At 46.2% G+C, this 21,601-nt stretch overlaps 1 protein-coding gene across 1 annotated transcript in view; it reads left to right on the plus strand.

Moving 5' to 3' along the window:
- The window catches only part of PTPN9 (protein tyrosine phosphatase non-receptor type 9), a 393,690-nt gene that overhangs the window by 220,232 nt on the left and 151,857 nt on the right, over positions 1–21,601 (plus strand). The window contains exons 2-3 of the mRNA XM_078685089.1: positions 8,290–8,433; positions 18,649–18,738. Coding sequence (XP_078541215.1) covers positions 8,290–8,433; positions 18,649–18,738 — 234 coding nt within the window. The remainder of the gene's footprint in view (positions 1–8,289; positions 8,434–18,648; positions 18,739–21,601) is intronic.

Below are 21,601 nucleotides of genomic sequence, written 5' to 3' on the forward strand. Positions count from 1 at the left end.
ACCGATAGAAAGGAAATGTTTAGCCCTGTTCGTCTCTCAGCAAAATACCTGTGTAGTACCATGTTGACGACTCACTGTACCCTTTTGTAAATGTGAAACTCTAGAGAACGGCATATCTTTGCCAGATTTGTCTCCCGAAGGTGGGTTACCATCAGATGAACTGTCATGCCTGTAATAAATGATTATGAAGGAAAGTCGTAGTAAATCCAACAGGTCCGCCACCGGTCATTCATATGCCAGTTGTGAACATTAAATATAACGGACATTTTCATTCTTTGCCTGGAGCTGGGAGAGAAATAGACTTTTTGATTATCTTCATCTGCAAATTTTCTAAAGACTGTCTTTTCAAACTTGTTTAAGGGTACTGCTGTTGGAGGAGAGAAGGACCGGATGTGGGAGCACGAGGCCCGACTGCAGACTAAGGGACACCTGCGACATTAGCCAAGGCGAGACCACGACTGAAAGGAGCTGCAGGACGAGGCACTGTTTTCGACAGCATGAAAAGAAAGGGTCGACCTGATGCCCCTGCTCGACGTCCAGTGCCTGTCGACAAGTCCCCGCTCTCTGAATTCCGTCGCACGCCCGCCCATTTGAAGTCTCTCGTTCCCCTAGTTTGTTCCCAATTTGGCCTTGCTCCATCCCCCTTTTTCCTCTGACCTACCCTATGGACTGTTTTGAACGCTCTTCTTCCATCGGAACTTTCTGACAATCACCTCAAAGGACACAGGGCGAAAAGGACCTTTCCGACCAGAAACGCGAGGAAAGGGTCGTGCCCTGCAACGCAGAACTTAGAACAGAGCTGGACTTGTAGCTCCACCGCCGGTGCTCAATAGCGCCAACGAAAGACCACAAAGAACAATGAGAACTCATAAAACTTCGAACATTCGACATCTTCAACCACCGTTTTGCTACGCCTCATTTCTCTCCCAACCGCCATTGTATTGATCCTGCTCCAATCCGAATCTGAAACATGTATTAACCTGCCAGTTCACGTTATGATATGTACTTGCTGCTCGCCGTTTTTGTATTTCATTCCTATGACTTTCCTGCTTTATCAAATAGGTGCACCTCCAAAAAAAAACTAGAAACCTCAAAATGTATTGTTTACAACTCTTTTCCATCTAGGGTTCCTACCGTTTTCTTTCTCATGCTCACCACAGTAGAACCGAATAGAAAATGAACCAGCAAGATGTCTTGAATATGTTAAAGGGAGGACTGTGGAAAATTAGTGCGTTTTGGTGAACATTATCTGCGCCATCTTGCCTCTTCCCTGATGCCACACTTTTGTCGTGCGCGCCCGCCATTTTAAGATGCCCCGATCAGAACAAACCCTTTTGCATGCCGCTGGCCCCTGACATAGCCCTTTGCCTTCGCTAAGCCTGCACGCTGACCACCCCCTGCTTGCACCTGCCTTGAGTCATAAACCCCTCTTCGGCGCTGCTCTGCCCCAGGCCCTCATCCTGTTCCCAGCGCGACACCTCCCTGCTTTCCTTTCATGATCTCCGGCCCTTAGATGCAAACCCCCTTTTTCCCCGTGTGCCCGTTTTTTCCTCCCCGTTCCCAAGCCGACACCCAGCTCTGCCGATACCATCCTTGCCCCTCCCCGTACAATAGAAAGCTTCCCCCATCAAAGAATCCCCGGGTTGATCAAAGCCCCCCCCACCCCATGAGATCCGATCAGACTCCCCACATTCCGTGAATCGGCGGATTATCCAGCTGCGCGATGCTCATCACCTGTTGTGACTAGGGTGGGGACTTTAACTGTAAATGTGTGTGGGAACGGGCCCAAAGGGGAGTTCCGAGAATGTCTTTTCCGTACATCAAAGCTTTAAACATGTATGTGTAATCTGCAATAAAGTCATAAATGTGGATATAAGAGGCCAGGCCTCAGAAATACAGTTAGAGCACCTCAGAACGATACCTTCTGTCCGTTTCGTTGTGTTCTCCTCCGGAGAGAATAAAAAACCTTGTTTCCTGCTTTTCAGTCTCCAGCGCCTGCCTCTTCATTGATTTAAATAACTAGAGGGTCACAGAGGCAATACCGCCGGGCAAATATCGATTGTCCCCGACCCGATTGAACTTTTTACATTGCGCTTGCGCAAGCCCTAAAAAGCGCGTGCACAATGCCACCAGCCGCCTGCCTGCCTGCCTCGCATTACCACATCAAAGGCAGCCCTCCGAGCGCATTTCTCACCCCCTAATTATTCACGGCCGGCCGGCAGGCACATCAAAGGCTGCTGCTGCCGTGACTCGCATTTCTCCTCCCTCCTCCCCTATCACTGCCCAGGCCGGCCGTACTTTCTCTTTACAAGGGCCCCCATTCCTGAATCACTTGAAATCTCTCCACATTATTTGCATTTTGTTAATTAAAAAAATTAACTTCAACACAGCGTTGCACATTTTTCTCGACTTCGGAAGGATGAGTCCCAATCTCATTTGTACAAAGTGTTGTAATGGGATTATTGGAGAGTTAGAGAAACGTGCTCACAAGTTACATTTTTATGCATATCATCTGAGTAAATAAACAATAGCATGGTGCCGTTTGCGTCCTTGACTTGATCTGGTTTTTATTTTTATTTTGCTATTATTCTCACAAAGGCTAAGAAGGTCTGCCTACTTTAGTATTAAGTGCTATACGTCGCATAAGCAACAGCTAACCATTCACTCACCCACGCAACGCCACTCACCCATGCAACGCCACTCACCCACGCAACGCCACTCACCCACGCAACGCCACTCACCCACGCAACGCCACTCACCCACGCAACACCACTCACACACGCAACGCCACTCACACACGCAACGCCACTCACACACGCAACGCCACACACGCAACGCCACACACACACGCAACGCCACACACACACGCAACGCCACACACACATGCAACGCCACTCACACATGCAACGCCACTCACACATGCAACGCCACTCACACATGCAACGCCACTCAACCACGCAACGCCACTCACACACGCAACGCCACTCAACCACGCAACGCCACTCACCCACGCAACGCCACTCAGCCACGCAACGCCACTCAGCCACGCAACGCCACTCAGCCACGCAACGCCACTCAGCCACGCAACGCCACTCAGCCACGCAACGCCACTCAGCCACGCAACGCCACTCAGCCACGCAACGCCACTCAGCCACGCAACGCCACACACACACGCAACGCCACACACACACGCAACGCCACACACACACGCAACGCCACACACACACGCAACGCCACACACACACGCAACGCCACACACACACGCAACGCCACTCACACACGCAACGCCACTCACACATGCAACGCCACTCACACATGCAACGCCACTCACACATGCAACGCCACTCACACATGCAACGCCACTCACACATGCAACGCCACTCACACATGCAACGCCACTCACACATGCAACGCCACTCACACACGCAACGCCACTCACCCACGCAACGCCACTCACCCACGCAACGCCACTCACACACGCAACGCCACTCACCCACGCAACGCCACTCACACACGCAACGCCACTCACACACGCAACGCCACACACGCAACGCCACACACACACGCAACGCCACTCACACACGCAACGCCACTCACCCACGCAACGCCACTCACCCACGCAACGCCACTCACCCACGCAACGCCACTCACCCACGCAACGCCACTCACACACGCAACGCCACTCACACACGCAACGCCACTCACACACGCAACGCCACTCACACACGCAACGCCACTCACGCAACGCCACACACACACGCAACGCCACACACACACGCAACGCCACTCACACATGCAACGCCACTCACACATGCAACGCCACTCACACATGCAACGCCACTCACACATGCAACGCCACTCACACATGCAACGCCACTCACACATGCAACGCCACTCAGCCACGCAACGCCACTCAGCCACGCAACGCCACTCAGCCACGCAACGCCACTCAGCCACGCAACGCCACTCAGCCACGCAACGCCACTCAGCCACGCAACGCCACTCAGCCACGCAACGCCACTCAGCCACGCAACGCCACTCAGCCACGCAACGCCACTCAGCCACGCAACGCCACTCAGCCACGCAACGCCACTCAGCCACGCAACGCCACTCAGCCACGCAACGCCACTCAGCCACGCAACGCCACTCACACACGCAACGCCACTCACACATGCAACGCCACTCACACATGCAACGCCACTCACACATGCAACGCCACTCACACATGCAACGCCACTCACACATGCAACGCCACTCACACATGCAACGCCACTCACACATGCAACGCCACTCACACACGCAACGCCACTCACACACGCAACGCCACTCACACACGCAACGCCACTCACACACGCAACGCCACTCACACACGCAACGCCACTCAGCCACGCAACGCCACTCAGCCACGCAACGCCACTCAGCCACGCAACGCCACTCAGCCACGCAACGCCACTCAGCCACGCAACGCCACTCAGCCACGCAACGCCACTCAGCCACGCAACGCCACTCAGCCACGCAACGCCACTCAGCCACGCAACGCCACACACACACGCAAAGCCACACACACACACGCAACGCCACTCACACATGCAACGCCACTCACACATGCAACGCCACTCACACATGCAACGCCACTCACACATGCAACGCCACTCAACCACGCAACGCCACTCAACCACGCAACGCCACTCAACCACGCAACGCCACTCACCCACGCAACGCCACTCACCCACGCAACGCCACTCACCCACGCAACGCCACTCAGCCACGCAACGCCACTCAGCCACGCAACGCCACTCAGCCACGCAACGCCACTCAGCCACGCAACGCCACTCAGCCACGCAACGCCACTCAGCCACGCAACGCCACTCAGCCACGCAACGCCACTCAGCCACGCAACGCCACTCAGCCACGCAACGCCACTCAGCCACGCAACGCCACTCACACACGCAACGCCACACACACACGCAACGCCACTCATCCACGCAACGCCACTCATCCATATGCAAAACGAAAAATGTCAAACTCTTCTATTGCGAGACCTATTGCATTTTCAATGCTTGTTTCTTTTTGCGCTTCTTAGTCTTCAGTCTGATGTTCATCGTATGACTTCAGATGCTTCAAAGCACAGTGAAGAGCAGAAGAGGCACAGGGCTCAATCATATAAAAAATGTGCTAAATCAGGCTTTGGTTTCACATTCTGTATCCGATATGAAGGAGGGGATCAATCTCGTATAGTAACTGCCTACCCGTTAGAGGCACCTCAAACATATACAAACAGAAAAGCTCCCCGATCTGCCACTGATTGCCAAAATTCTTTGAAAAAAATCGTTCTCATGGACATACTTGTTGTGTGAGATGCATTTATAATTTGGATCATTTATAGGTTCTGAGTACATCTATATACCTTCACTGTAGGAACACACTGCAACTGGACAAGCTTCCTTATTCAATAAATTGCAGATTTAGTAGCCATGACCCAAATGCCACCTATGGGGACCTTTTCCTTTTGTACACAGTTGTTCAATGTTCTCTATCCTCAACGTTATTAAATGGGCAGTTCCCTTAATGGTATGTCTAGGCACCTCAGGCGTGACATAGGACACTGGTGAAGTGCCGGTGACCATTCATAATTATTATATGTTCAAATGCAGAGAGTTAAATATGCTATTTGCTGCCATTTTTTATCAGAGTGCATGACTTATGAAAGTCGCGGTTACTGTTGATCACTTATGCTCCTCACCTGTCACAACAAGAACAGTTTATAGTATGCTAGTCTTAGTGATTAACGCGTTTTTTCATTTGTAGAAGTACATATGAAATTGATTGTGTAGAGTGTGAGTAGTTTTGGGTAGGTAGCTGCCAAGAGTACAGGCTGGTTGGTAGCACACTGATGAGTGAATCATGTTGTGGTCCCTGGAATATTTGGATAGAATAGCGGCCTTTCCTTGATATTTTGGGGGCATTTTACTAATGTAGTGACCATCCCGACATATTGGGACCCATAATTGACGCATTAGGGGCATTCTCTGCAACGTTTAGGCTTTTCCTCGTGTAATAGTGCCCCATGCTGGTCTTATCGTCGCCATTCATTCTGGTTTTGACACGTGTAATGGGGGCTAATCCTTAGATAATGGACGTTCTTGATGACATTAAGGCAGTTCATGGCATCATAGTGGCCTTACCTGACATTTGTAGACATTGATGTCAACATTTTAGCTATTGGAACGATTAATGTGTGCCCCTCATTGACATTTGGTGAGTTTTCGGTCTACATTCTGATTATCCCTGGCATACTAGTGGCCTATTCTTGGCATTCTTCACAACTTCTTTGCTAGCTTTAGCACATTAGTGACCTTTCCTTGATATATCAGGGGCATTCTTGGCAACATTTTGGCAATTTCCCGCTAAATAGTGGAAACATTGTGGCTATGCCTAGCATAATACTGGCCTTTATGAACATCCGTAGTGGCTGATCCTTAACAAACAAGTGGTGCTGAAGGTGACTTTCCAGCTGTTCCTGGCATATTGGTGTCCACTACTTAACATTTCGTGGCATTTTGGTGACATTCTGGCTATGCTTGTCAAACTAGTGGCTTAAAGAGTACATAATTGTGGTTTCCCGTTTACTAATAATGGCATTCACACTATGGTACTTATCCTTTACTTTATGTGGCCATTCCTTATGTAATCCTGGCCATCCCATGCATAATAGTGATGATGCAGATTCCTGCCATATGATGCGCGGAAAATGGATATATAAGGCTCATTCTGGCAGTGTGAAACACTAGTAGTACGTGTGAGTGCTTGAAAGTGTTAAGCTCTTGTGTCTATTAAAAATGAATGTCTGGAGTATTGAGACCAATATACCGTTATTTTAAAAGTGCAAGCTTCTGTTTGGTAACGTTGATTTTGTTATCCAAAATTCAACCTTTCAATTTCATAGTGAAATATTTGTATTTGCAAAACAGCCAAGCTGATGTTTCAAAGGTGAATTTAAAGTGAATATTTCATAGACAATTCATTGAGGAATCTTGTTTCCATGGCACTATACCGCGCTTACTGCTATGTCTGCTGCTCCCGGACTTGTGAGAAGGCATTTCATCATCTGAAGGGATTTCATCATCGGTCTTGATAAAGCTTTCCATGATATCGCTTCTACTGTCGGAGGACAGAGCTTATATGATTGGTGTATGCTGGTCAGTTGTTTGAATGTGTTACCGCAATGCGATTGGATTGAATGAAAGCTCTACCGTCTGAACATGTACAACTCTGGTGTCCACAGCTTGCAAGTGTGAGATTTGTATAACATTTACTTTTTCCACACTGCCCCTTCCAAGTAGATTCACAGTAAAGCTACTTGCAAGGGGCAGGATTGAAAGACGAAATAGAGAAAGAGACTATACACGTTTTAAAAAAATCTAGGTAATTGAAACCACCTAATAAGATTTTTTTATTGTAAATGTATAGTTCTTTAGCCAAGTTCAAGATACTTTGGGAATGGTGAGTCCCGCCACCCCTTGGCAGGTTAAGATTTTCTTGCAGAATTCAAAATGATTGCAGTATTTTATTAATGCTCCTCCAGAAAACTAGATTTTTGCTAGTTTATGTGATAGTTAATTTGGAAAATATCCCATTCGTCCTGTTTTTTCCCAAGCATTTTCTTAAAGAACAACCCAAGATATCCCTTAAGTAAGTTGGGCTTAAGTTCATTGAGTCCTTTTCAATACAAGTGCTTACGCCTCCTTACCTTTAAAGTTCTCCAGGCGTCACCGTTTCTAAATTAAATAAAATGAAGATTTGCTTTATTCATATAAAGCTCACTGAAGCGCATACCGCGCACACAAGTAAGGGGCCGCTTTTTATTTCTGTCCGTGGACACCGGCTCCAGGAGCCTGGTGGGAGGGCACGGTTTGAGAAAATATTCCACAGAAGTCTGGTAGCACTGAGTACTTTCCGTCCCTGGAGACTACATGAAAGAAATGGGTTTGAGATAACCTGACTAAGTCAGGAAAGGCCTGGAAGCCTTGCGTTTTTCCAGCTGTTGAAGAGATCTATCCTCTTTCATGTGAAAGTAGAACGGAGGGTCATTGTGGGATGAACTGAATTAGACAGGACATATTTAATTGGCAGAAAATGTAAGAATTTCAGGTACAGTCTTTGATGATTTATATCACAGATCGATTAATATATTAATTATTGATCAGCAGGCAATAGGTATACCACTGACTACTGACCATTACCTTCGCCTTTGCATCTCCCTCCCTCACTCTCTGTCTTGTCCTTTAGGCTACCAAGAGGTTTCTGGAGGAGATCAACAAATGGACTGCCAACCACCATGTGTCTCCACTCTCCTGGAATGTGGCTGTCAAATTCCTCATGGCCAGGAAATTCAATGTGCTGAGAGCCATCGAACTCTTCCACTCCTACAGGGTAGGTGCTGAGCCTAGTCGCTCTTCAGTCTCTTAACGTTTGTCCTCTACAAGTCCCATCACCTTCTTGGACATCATACTTACATGTATCGTGACGATGACAAGCAGATTTTTTATTATGTGAAGTGTATCTTTATTTTGCCCCATGGAATGCCATTTACATTCTGTCTTTGCAGTGTTTGTATGGGTCCTAGCTTTCTGTCCCCGTATCCTCTTATGGTTGGGCATTACCACACCATATGAAAGAAATCTGCATTCCCAGCTTGACATCTTGGACAGCTATCTGGGTGATCAGAATATATTTTTTGTAAAACTAGTGGAGGAAGGTAGCGTATGAAGGAGGGTAAACTGTGTAAGACGTAACCTGGAGTTACCTGTCATGTTCTTAATGTACTCATGCATCCAATTCCAGTCAGCGTCCATCAGTGGATTACCAATATCACCTTCCCACTTGCTGTTAATTGTTCTAATCGGTTGTGGACGATCTCCACATACGTGTTCAGCGCAGATACCAGTCTGCAGCCCCCCTACAGCGGAGTCAATGCCATTAGCATATTGTAGTTTGTGTTACCCTTGATGCTCAGGCCCTACCTACTTCCATCACTGCTATTGCTTTCTCAGCACAATTACTCCCTTGTTCCATTTTGTTTGCTCACGTTCTTTTAATCAAATCTTAGTATTGATCAATTACAAGGAAGTAAAATATTAAGTTAAAATAACCCTAAACATCCATTGTTCACTGCCTTTTCATCTTAAACTCTTTTAATTTGTAACATCTCATATTATATGCTGAGTCGATTTCCAATGCTGGGTTGAAAATTGGAAAAAGGGTGAAAAATTAAAAATAGGAAGTGATGAAAATGTCCATCCATACAAGGCTTACCCTTACCAGATGTTCCTCGGCCGCTGCCATGTTGAGTAATGAAGGATAGAACTCAGTCTAAATTCACAAAAGGCCCTTGCTGTGAACCGTGCATGCAGCCTCTTATGTATATTTTGCTATATAAAAAATCAATCATATCACTTGTAAAGCACACTGCTTACCCGTGAGAGTCTCAAGTCGCCGGGGTGGGAGGAGGGGGGTGCTGCTACTGTTCGAAGAGCCAGGTCTTGGAGTCTTCTGAAGTAAGTTTATAGATTCACCACCATGTTCTGTGCCTTTTTAAAATCATGTAATGTTTGGTTACAAACACTTTCTGTTGTTGGCTTAGAATGCATTTGTGTCGTTGGCCGACAGGAAACGTCACTTATAGGTGTCTTTGATGCCATCTAGGCCAGTCATTCGCATGTTAAAGAATTAACAAGGCTCTTCTCCTTGCTATTTTGCAAACCTAAAACTCCGACGATGACTTTGTGATGTAATTTAAAGCTACACATCTGTGAGCTTTGTAAAGTTTGCAAAATATTTTAAAATAAATTGTCTGGAACGTTTTACAAAAAGTGCTGCAGGAAAAATATCCGTAAAACCTAATTTTGATGGAAAACGCCCTTGTAAAACTTTTTATTACTAAAAAGCTTCACCCCCAGGCAAAGCTGAACGGAATGTGTAAACGTTACAAATTCCTGAATTAACAAAAAAGTTTTACTTTTTGCCAAATTCACCAGATTGATATCAACTCCTCCCCACTTCTAATTATTTCCTATTAAACATAATAACCAAGACTGAGCAACATATTTTCTGTGATTTGGAAAACGCAAAACCGACATATATGCCCTATGACAAAAAAATGAACTGTGATTTCCACAGATGAGAAATGGAAACACATCTCCCATGTATAAACCCTACTTAAGTGGCACACCATTGTTTAGGCCTATCTCTAGGTATAGATTACAATGCTGCATGATGCAGCCAACAATCCAGTTTGATAGACTAATTTCTCGAATCCTATAGCTTTACATATTTTGAAAGCCTTTCACACTGCCATATTCCAGTGAATGCATCAGAATATTCTGTTCTGAAATTCAGTAAGACTTGTCATCTGCATCAAAACTTCTTTGGGCCTTGCAATTCTAACTTGAAATCCTGGTATGTTCTGTTGTGTAGTTTCCACACAATGGTAGAAAATGCACGTTTGTGTACAGCATAATGTTTGGGTTAGTACCAGACTGATTCCATGCACCCACTCAAGATATGTCGTATAGGCCAGCTAGCTCGCATTGCAATCATAATCCCCCCTAACCCTAGGTGGGTGGCAAATGGTTCTGGCAACCACTGAACATGACAACCCCATTCCCCCTCCCAGGAGTTGGGGTAACAAATCTAGAACCCTTTTAATCAGTCACTTGTGCTCTTTCTTTCAGAGAAATATACAAGAAATACACAGTGGGGTGTTCAAAATTTTTATTGAACTAACGCGATTCTTGTATAAAATATATGTGCTGCCATGATCAATAGACCGAAGCAAATGAAAGTTATTACAAGTGCTAGGATAGTGAACAGGATGAAAAGTTCCAGCATCGTGCTGAAACAATGTATATATGCAAGCATAAAAAACCTTATAGAAATCTGGCGTGCTCCTACTATGTGTCCCCTTAACTTAAGTGTGTAGGACGTGAGTGTTTTCTGCCAAGGAGCCCTGTACTGGGTGATCCAACCCATGTTACACCTGAAGGGAAAAAATGTAGGTCCCCATCGTGGTCACAAGCTGGGCACCCCTCGTGGAGATCAGCGAGCTGCTGGGTAAAAGCATTAGCATGTAGGGACCTCGCCAATGACAGCAAGCGCTCCTGTGCCAACACCCAGAAATAGATTTTTATTTATAACAAAAGACACCCTTGCCTTGGGCCGAGATCTTGACCAGGCTGCTATTGTTTGTGTGTTATAGGCAGCTGTGTCGCCATATGTACGAAAACAAAAAGCACGTTTGCATAACGTATGTATAAACCTTGTACCTGGTGTCAAGGTAGCATGATAGTGTTCTTGCAAAGTTGATTCTGTAAGTAAGTATAGTTTCCAGGAAACTAATCCAGACTGTCACTGAAGCAAATGTGTGTCCCAAGTAATCATGTAAAAGTGAAGACATTTAGGAAAGACCCGTGTATATGTCAGTAAGACAGAAGTATGCCAGTGCCAGAAATCCTGGTGCTGTGTTTAAACTTGTTCTCAGGAAGTCACCATGATTATGGACTATCTGTTCTTGGCCCTGCAGATGGGTGCAAGTGACAGTCTATCACTGTCAGATGAGCATTTTAAGGTGTTTCGTGGCTGATGCCAAGTGAAGTCTGATGGTGTGGTGTATTCTATCTACCTGGCTTGAAAACTCTAATGGATTCTATTTATAAAAAAACATTCAAGTTCATCAGTAGGGATTGGCATCAGCACACACTGGTGGCAAACCTTCTCGTCTGGTATAGCAGTCCTACAATGATTGCCTGTATGCATGTGCATCAATTGGAAAACTCTGTGCATGGCCCGGTGAACTATTTTCAGAGTTATGCTCTTGGTCAAGCCCTTTCTTCATCTCACTACATTTTGGCAAGGATCCACCTGTTTAAAAAGTAACATACAGAAGGCCATACCTTTGAAGTCGAAACATCTCTGCTCCTTTTTTCCCCAAACATTTTATTTAGGTATTTTTCCACTACAATAGAACATGACAGGGCAGAGACATCATAACTTATACATCCTAGTCATTATGGATGTATCCGTTTTAGGATAAGGTGGTTATGGGGTACAGGGTAGAGTCCGATTAGGGGCAGAGTTCAGGCGGACCGCCACTGGGAGGGGAAAAGTGTATGCTGAGCACTCCATGCCGAGTGTTTGGAGGAGAATGCTGTTCCAATGTGTGTTCCATTTTCAAGTACTGGTACCTCTTGAACAGTAAACATGGGGTAGGAGTGAAGTTACATAACCGTTTGTGGTTTATGGGATCATAGTATCAGAGGTGAGGATTGGTAGCAGATGGGAGAACATCAGGGGGTGCTTCAGTAGGGGTCTTAGCCCTGAGTAAGAACTGGAGTCGGGGGCAATACACAGGGTGATTACAGAGCGGCTACTCAGCAAGGGATGGACGCTGTGGGTGAACGTAGTGTACTTGTAATGGTGGTGGTGGGGGGGTGGAGGTCGAGACCGGACGTCTCGGGGCTGCAGAGTGGGTGTTCACCTCCCACATCACCTTGTGGAACTGGCATGAGTATAGGGTCCCACCCTTCCGCTACGGGCCACATGCAGAGGCGGCGAGCCTCCTCCTGATGTAAATTTGTGCTTTTGGCTTCTCCCCATCAGGAGAAGACCTGTTTGCCGTTTTGTCAGGAGCAGTGGCTGGGAATCCCTCCAATCTAGGGTGATAATTCGCGTGGCAAGCAGTAGTGCGAGCTTTGCAACTGTGCTCTGAACTGTGTTTTTTGTCTCGCTTATAGATTCATAGAGCCATCGCCTTTCATGTCCTTGGGTGCGTGAATTCTATAACAGATGCCAGGGTGTCATGGACTTCTTGCCAATATGTAGCTTGGATGAGACACTCCCTCAGCATGGTCCGCGGTGTCACAGTGGCATCTAGGGCATGTGAGGTTGGCAGTAGGGAATATGCGGTTTAGTTTTGTCGGGGTAAGATAGGCCCGTGTAAGACTATGTATTGTATTGGATGCACTTAAATCGTGCGTTGAGAGAAATGACTTGTGCTGATTCAATTGCCTTGTCCATTCTGAATTGAGTAATGGTCGCTCAATATTGTCCTCCCTATTTTGCCTCCAGTGCATCAGGGAGACCCCGGTATGTTCTCTGCTTTCTTTATGTAACCATGTGACAGGATGACGCCCTGTGCCCATATTGCACAGATTATGGACGAATACATGTGGGGGCTCCTCATTCACTGTACACCACATCCTGTGGCACATCGCCAACAGTTGGCCATATAAGAAGACCTGGCCCTATATCTTCAGAATTAAAGTAGATCTCTTATCTTCTGGACACAGCTGAAGGCCTTTACAGGGATATTGTAATAATAGCCATGTAGTGAGTAGCAGCACAACGCCATGAAGCCATTTTTAGGTCTCGACTACAGCATTGCTTTTGCAAAGCAGGTTTGTCGAGATTGGGTAGACTTTTGAAAGCCTTACTATAAACTGCGGATCAGGTACAGTTCATGTGAGCCAGGCGCATGCACATCGCCAGCCACATCGCTCACCATACCATTTGTCTGAGCCAAGGCATCAGACTTCAAAGGAATCCGCTCCCCCGCCCCGCGCATCAGACTTCAAAGGAATGCACTCCCTCGCCACAGCAATGCAGAGAGCTTATTTCCTGTGCTTTCCGCTCTGCCTCCGTCCGATCACTTTCACAGCTTTTTCTTTGCTTTTGCTTTCAACACTCATCCCTTTCCCTTGCTCTCTGTATTGCCCCAGGTTAATAAACTCCAGCACCCACCCTTACCTGTCCTGCTCAGCTTTTTTTAAGCCCCCCCATGGCTCCTCCCTTTCTATCTTGTCTCTCACTGCTCCCTATCGGCAACTTTCAGTTGATCTTCCATCAGGTCTCCTCCGTTTCTCATCTGCCCCTGAAAGTCGACGCTGTCTCCCCGCACTGTGCGATTCCCCTACACAGCCCTTCTGAGGAGAGGCTGATCCACCCACGCACACTGCCCCTTCTCCATCCTATGTCCTTAGTCCCTTACCATCTCCCCCTTTAGAATATTTACCCCCCCCTCCTGTTCCCATTTCCCCATCCATCTTTAGGAAGGCTTCTCCTCTCTTCCTATTCGCCCACCATTTACAGATCTGTGACCCACACTCCTCCATGTCCCGTATTCCTTTGCCGCCTCACCCCTTCGGGGTGTGCGCCCTGCTCTCCCCAACCTCCAATTATGTCCTCACCCCTTTCGGACATGAGCGCCCCCTTGCATGATGCAGAAGCTTCGCTCCCACTCACTCCCCTCCACCACCCCAGCCTATGCGTCCTCCCAAGGCCCCCAATTCACTCCCCCGACCCCTCTTTGGTGACGTTGCCCCTTCCCTGCCTTCCGTGTGAGCAGGATTTCTGTTTTGAGGTAACACCGTCCCTGCTTGGCTCAGTTGGCTGTATATCATGTTTTCACCAATGGCATCGCATCTTGTGCCTCTTTTAAGAAAACAGTAAAAGAGAGCACTGTGTGCGGTGGCTCGAGCTTCTAAAGAGGCAGATTTACCTCAGCAAAGTGCTCTGAAAACAACGTGCCAGGGTGCCTTGAGAGGGAGAACAGCGAGACACCCCTGCAGCCCCGGCTTTGCAGTGAACTCTTCGGAGCTCGTGGGCGCGTGCTTTAAACATCACTTTATTCCTTGTACCAGTGCAGGGCACGCTGCTGGATTCAGCGACTGCTGGTTATATAAGTGCTAATTTTTCCTTGTCGAGGCATTTTCTGTCCTAGTCTTGCACACATCAAAGGAATTCAGTTGCACAGCCCACAAAATGTAAGAAGATTTTTTTTCCCCCTGTATAAACCTGGAAAAAGTTTGCCCCCTATTGTGCTTTCTCGGTACTTGCCTTAATCCCTATTTGTAGCATCAAAAATGCCACTGACTCTCTCTCTCTCCCTCTCTCCCTCTCCCTCTCTCCCTCTCTCCCTCTCTCCCTCTCTCCCTCTCTCCCTCTCTCCCTCTCTCCCTCTCTCCCTCTCTCCCTCTCTTTAGTGCATGATTTGTTTCCCCAACCCCCAGATAAGCTTTCGACTTTAAATCACAAAATAGAACAGCAGTAACGTTCAAACAACTTTGTTTCATAGTATTTCAATCTGGCTCATTTGCGCTCTTTCCCATTGTACATATTGTTGTCAGATAATGGAATCGAGGGACATAGAGCTAAATGGATTTGACCAGGATTACACAGTTTATCCAAGTAGCGAACAAGTGATCCAGATAGGGTTTTTCATTTTTTTCGGGGCACAGTTTGGCAACTGGACGCCACTCTGAGCCTGTAGCTCTGTCAGAGAAAGACTAGAACAAACCTGGTAATTAGAGAAAATTCAGTGAAGTTCCCTAAACATCTTCTAGGCGTGCGCAAATATAGACAGATGTGGTTACTTAAAAGAAGTAGCTTGCCCAGAATCGCACGTTTCAGTCAAATGAGGCACAGGCTCAGTTTACCAGGACACGTCACCACTGCAGCACAACTGTTTCGACTGTGCAGTCTTGGCGCTTTACTTTCATTTAACCTGACAAAGGGGGCCAAGGCTTGGTGTGTTTTTGAAGTTGCTCTAAAAAATGAACCCTGCGTCTCTTTGATGTCCGAGAAATGAAAGAGAGTTCAAAGGTTGGGGGTGAGGTTGAGAGTTCAGATGACATAGCTTAGTACTGATAGAGCCGTGCAGATCTCTGTCCCTAGTTCCCGACTAGCCACCTCTTATACACCTTTCTTCTCTCGTCCACCACCACCACACCCACCTCCACCAGGTCCACCACCACCATGTCCACCACATCCACCACCACGAGGCAAATACCACGTCCACCACCACCACGTCTACCTCCACCACCACTACCACCACCACGTCCACCACCACGACCACCACCACCACCAAATACACCACCACCACCAAATCCACCACCACGTCCACCACCACCACATCCACCACCACCACATCCACCACCACCACCACGTCCACCTTCACGTCCACCACCACCACGTCCACCTTCACGTCCACCACCACTACCACGTCCACGACTACCGCATCCACCACCACTACCACGTCCACGACTACCGCATCCACCACCACCGCATTCACCACCACTGCATCCACCACCACCGCATGCACCACCACCGCATGCACCACCACCGCATCCACCACGTCCACCACCACCACGTCCACCACCTCCACCACCACCTCCACCACCAAGTCCACCACCTCCACCACCACCACGTCCACCACCACCACCACCACGTCTACCACAAGGCCACCTCACTCTATCTATCGCCCTCACTCTATCGCCCTCACTCTATCTATCTATCGCCCTCACTCTATCTATCTGTCTATCTATCGCCCTTACTCTATCTATCTGTCTATCTATCGCCCTCACTCTATCGCCCTCACTCTATCTATCTATCGCCCTCACTCTATCTATCTGTCTATCTATCGCCCTCACTCTATCGATCTATCGCCCTCACTCTATCTATCTATCGCCCTCACTCTATCTATCGCCCTCACTCTATCTATCGCCCTCACTCTATCTATCTGTCTCGCTATCTATCGCCCTCACTCTATCTATCTGTCTCTCTATCTATCGCCCTCACTCTATCTATCTATCGCCCTCACTCTATCTATCTATCGCCCTCACTCTATCTATCTATCGCCCTCACTCTATCTATCTATCGCCCTCACTCTATCTATCGCCCTCACTCTATCTATCGCCCTCACTCTATCTATCGCCCTCACTCTATCTATCGCCCTCACTCTATCGATCTATCGCCCTCACTCTATCGATCTATCGCCCTCACTCTATCGATCTATCGCCCTCACTCTATCGATCTATCGCCCTCACTCTATCTATCTATCGCACTCACTCTATCGATCTATCGCACTCACTCTATCTATCTATCGCACTCACTCTATCTATCTATCGCACTCACTCTATCGATCTATCGCACTACTCTATCTATCGTCCTCACTCTATCGATCTATCGCCCTCACTCTATCGATCTATCGCACTTACTCTATCTATCTATCGCACTCACTCTATCTACCGCCCTCACTCTATCTATCTATCGCTCTCACTCTATCTATCTATCGCTCTCACTCTATCTATCGCCCTCACTCTATCTATCTATCGCACTCACTCTATCGATCTATCGCACTCACTCTATCTATCTATCGCACTCACTCTATCGATCTATCGCACTACTCTATCTATCGTCCTCACTCTATCGATCTATCGCCCTCACTCTATCGATCTATCGCACTTACTCTATCTATCTATCGCACTCACTCTATCTACCGCCCTCACTCTATCTATCTATCGCTCTCACTCTATCTATCTATCGCTCTCACTCTATCTATCGCCCTCACTCTATCTATCTATCGCCCTCACTCTATCTATCTATCGCCCTCACTCTATCTGTCTCTCTATCTATCGCCCTCACTCTATCTATCTATCGCCCTCACTCTATCTATCTATCGCCCTCACTCTATCTATCTATCGCCCTCACTCTATCTATCTATCGCCCTCACTCTATCTATCTATCGCCCTCACTCTATCTATCTATCGCCCTCACTCTATCTATCGCCCTCACTCTATCTATCGCCCTCACTCTATCTATCGCCCTCACTCTATCTATCGCCCTCACTCTATCTATCGCCCTCACTCTATCTATCGCCCTCACTCTATCTATCGCCCTCACTCTATCGCCCTCACTCTATCTATCTATCGCCCTCACTCTATCTATCTATCGCCCTCACTCTATCTATCGCCCTCACTCGATCTATCGCCCTCACTCGATCTATCGCCCTCACTCGATCTATCGCCCTCACTCGATCTATCGCCCTCACTCTATCTATCGCCCTCACTCTATCTATCGCCCTCACTCTATCTATCGCCCTCACTCTATCTATCGCCCTCACTGGGCTCACTAAGGAATTAGTGTCCTTCCATCGTAACCTCTAGTCCTTATAGCATATTAAATCTAAGGTCTATTTTTGCTCACTGTCCTTCATTTTGACAGCTAAACAGTTATAAACGAATACTTATCTACTTCCCTATTACTGAAAAAGCTATTGAAGTATGTGATATAATTGTATAAAGGGCTCACGATGTAAAAAAGGAGCGGAATTGCGTAAGTATACACCTCTACACAAGAAATAGAAGTCAATTGATTCACTGACTCCTATGAAAAACTTTTCGAAAATTACTTCTCATACCCTCTTCTCTCTAGTTTAATATTGCAGTCGTTTATTGAGCGGTCCTGTGAAGAAAATGGATGTCTGTGCTACAGACAACCTACCTGTCCGTGCAGACGTGGTTCCTGTGGCAGGGTTTTGTGGGCTCCCAGATGTATACCAGTACCTCTGAGGTCATTTGTAATCCCAGTAAAGTGGCAGCAGACAATGACAGTGGTTGATGGGCATGCACCCCTCAGTTAAACTGGATGGACACAGAGCTTTAGTTTTCACCGATGCCCTTGTGAATTGCTGTCACCGCTAAGCTTAAAAATGTGAACATCTGGGTCAAGAATATGCTTCTAAGTAGAAGCATGAGATGGCCTCAGATCCTTCTTTTATCTTATTTTTGTGCTTGATCTGTTTTGGTCCTGCAGGAAACCCGGCTGAAAGAAGGCATTGTAAAGCTGAAGCCCCAAGAGGAGCCGCTGCGGTCTGAGCTTCTAAGTGGAAAGTTCACTGTCCTGGTAAGTTATCTCGAGGCTTGGGGACCAATAGTGCCACCTGCAGATTGCATGTCAAAATATCGAAGGAAAAATGTTTGGAGCCAAAATATCCAGACCTAAATACCGAGAACGAAGTTAATGTTAAGATAAGTGCATACATGTAAGTGTACTTGTACTATACTTGACTCCACTCCTATGTACCTGGGAGATACATATATAAGTGTGTGTGTGTGTGTATATATATATATATATCCCAAAAGCCGCTTGAGGGAATCGGATGCTGCGTGTTATCCTCCAGCATGCAACGAAAAGCAGACACAAACCCAAATTAAGTGCAGGAAGTAGCGTTTATTTCTCGCTAGTCAGCCATTATATATATATATATCTCAATTCCACAGTCCTCCAGCACGGAGGCAAACGCCAAAGCAGGTACAGACCACAACGAGGGATGGTGCAAATTAAAGTGCCTTTATTCCAAGATGGGTAGCAGCATGACGCGTTCGTCATATATTCACGCTCACTCTCCGTAGTTTGTAAGGAGGTAGGCACTCACGGGACTTGTTTCTCATCCGTTTTTATTTTGTCCAGCAAAACATTACGCGTTTCGGCTGACGCCTTTATCAAATGTAAAATGTATCAAACTACGGAGAGTGAGCGTGAATTGCTGACGCGGCAGCACCGCCGTGAGAATGGCACCCGTCTGGGAGTGAACCTATCCGGTGCAAAGGAGCATATATATATATATTTATATATATATATATCAGCTGCAGCTTCCCAAAGCTCCGTGAAAAGACGACCAAGGAAAACCACACGAATCCAATATAAATGAAGGCACGAGGTTTTATTAAAAGTTGAGCTTAACGAATCTGACGCGTTTCGGGCATCTGCCCTTGCTCACAGTCAGTAAGTAAGAACAACCACGTTTAAATATCCAATGCTTCACAGTTTTTTTCTCTCAATTAAAGTTTTTTTCCCTCTTTTTTTCAACATTACACCATGTGATACTAAAGGTAAAGGACATACTACATTTTTAGTACTGTGGGGTCTGTTTTCCAAACAAATTATTATTCACGGTCTATTGTTCATTCATATATAAAAAAAATTTAAAATCCACATTCTTTACAAAATGACTCCATTGTAATTTAGAAATTTAGAAATAAATCTAAAAACCTGTGAAAAGTGGACCAAACACTGAAATAGTGAGGAACAAACATTCGCGTTCGTCATATATATTCACGCTCACTCTCCGTAGTTTGTAAGGAGGTAGGCACTCACGGGACTTGTTTCTCATCCGTTTTTATTTTGTCCAGCAAAACATTACGCGTTTCGGCTGACGCCTTTATCAAATGTAAAATGTATCAAACTACGGAGAGTGAGCGTGAATTGCTGACGCGGCAGCACTGCCGCGAGAATGGCACCCGTCTGTGATTGAACCTATCCGGTGCAAAGGAGCAGCATATATATATAAATATAGATATAGATATAGATATATATATATATATAGATATAGATATATATGTATATATATATATCTATATCTATATATATATATATATCTATCTATATATCTATATATATAGATATAGATATATCTCCTACTGGCGATAGCCAGTAGGTATATATAGTTAGGACCTAGCTACCATAGGAAATCTGCAACATTCTATTGGGAATAACTTTGGCGCCGGTTGAGGAATTTGCGTGTAATTTTCCACAATTTTGGCCAGCTCCGCTGCGCTCCTTCCCTGAAAGTTTCGGGGAGATTTGTGAAGTGGGGGCTGAGAAAAAAGGGGGGTCCCAAAACGTGTTTTCCCCATGTTAATTTCCATAGGACGTTCTGACAAGGCTACTGCCCGAACCGTTAAACGGAATTACACCAAACTTGGCAAAATTGTAGGGACTGGTACGCAGAAGTGCCTTTGCTATATTTGGTGACAATTGCTCCAGTGGTTTTTATGAAAATTAACTTCAAAAACACATATACCTGGGCGGAGCCTAACCACACATCTCATCGTGAGATCTGATTGGCTGTCAGCACTTCATCCAAGAAGTGTTGGCAGCCATCTTGGGACCAATATACATGATAGCACCTCATTAAAAAGCATTGTAGTTAATAGAGGGTTTTAGGACTTTAGTTACATTATAAATCATTTGTTGATGGTACCATACTCATTTTAGGAATTGTGGTGTGTTCTAAGGTGATTTTACCATGTGAAAAAGCCTTCTGCTGGGATATCATGAATCATGTTTGAAAGAAAACTATTAGCTCATGCTTTTCCCACAGTGGTTTGGAAGGGGATCTATAAGCTAAACTGAAAGCATATTTTCTGTAAATTCACATTATCTTTCGCAGTCATGTGAGAATGAAGTCTGACATTCTCAGTAAAACATGTACATCCAACAAGGACAGAGACTGTCAGTTGATTCCTTTGTGTTCTACTGCAGCCTCCTAGAGTGTTCTAAAGAACAACTAGAGCGCTAACTGTCCTACTTATTACAAAGGTATGGCACACCTGAAGCCATCTTGAGTGGAATAACGTGGTAACTCTTAAAACATTTAATTTAAAAAGGAACAAAATGAGGGGGTATATTTTGCCATAGAAAGTATGATTAGTGCTGCAGAAAGAAAAATTAGGGCACATTTTGAGTGACTTTCCAAATCCTCTTCTATTTCATTAAAAAATTCTGACATGCAGTCTTCCAAGATGGCCACCAGAGACAAAAGAGCCCATATGTAGCCCAAATATCACCCAGATGTAGCCCAAGTATAGCCCAATGACAGAATGTCCCAGAGTGTTCTAAAGAACAACTAGAGCGCTAACAGTCTTTCTTATGACAAAAGTATGGCACACCAGAAGCCATCTTGATTGGAATGAAGTGGTAAGTC

Source organism: Lissotriton helveticus, chromosome 3_2 (assembly GCF_964261635.1).
Source record: "Lissotriton helveticus chromosome 3_2, aLisHel1.1, whole genome shotgun sequence".
Classification (NCBI taxonomy): domain Eukaryota; kingdom Metazoa; phylum Chordata; class Amphibia; order Caudata; family Salamandridae; genus Lissotriton; species Lissotriton helveticus.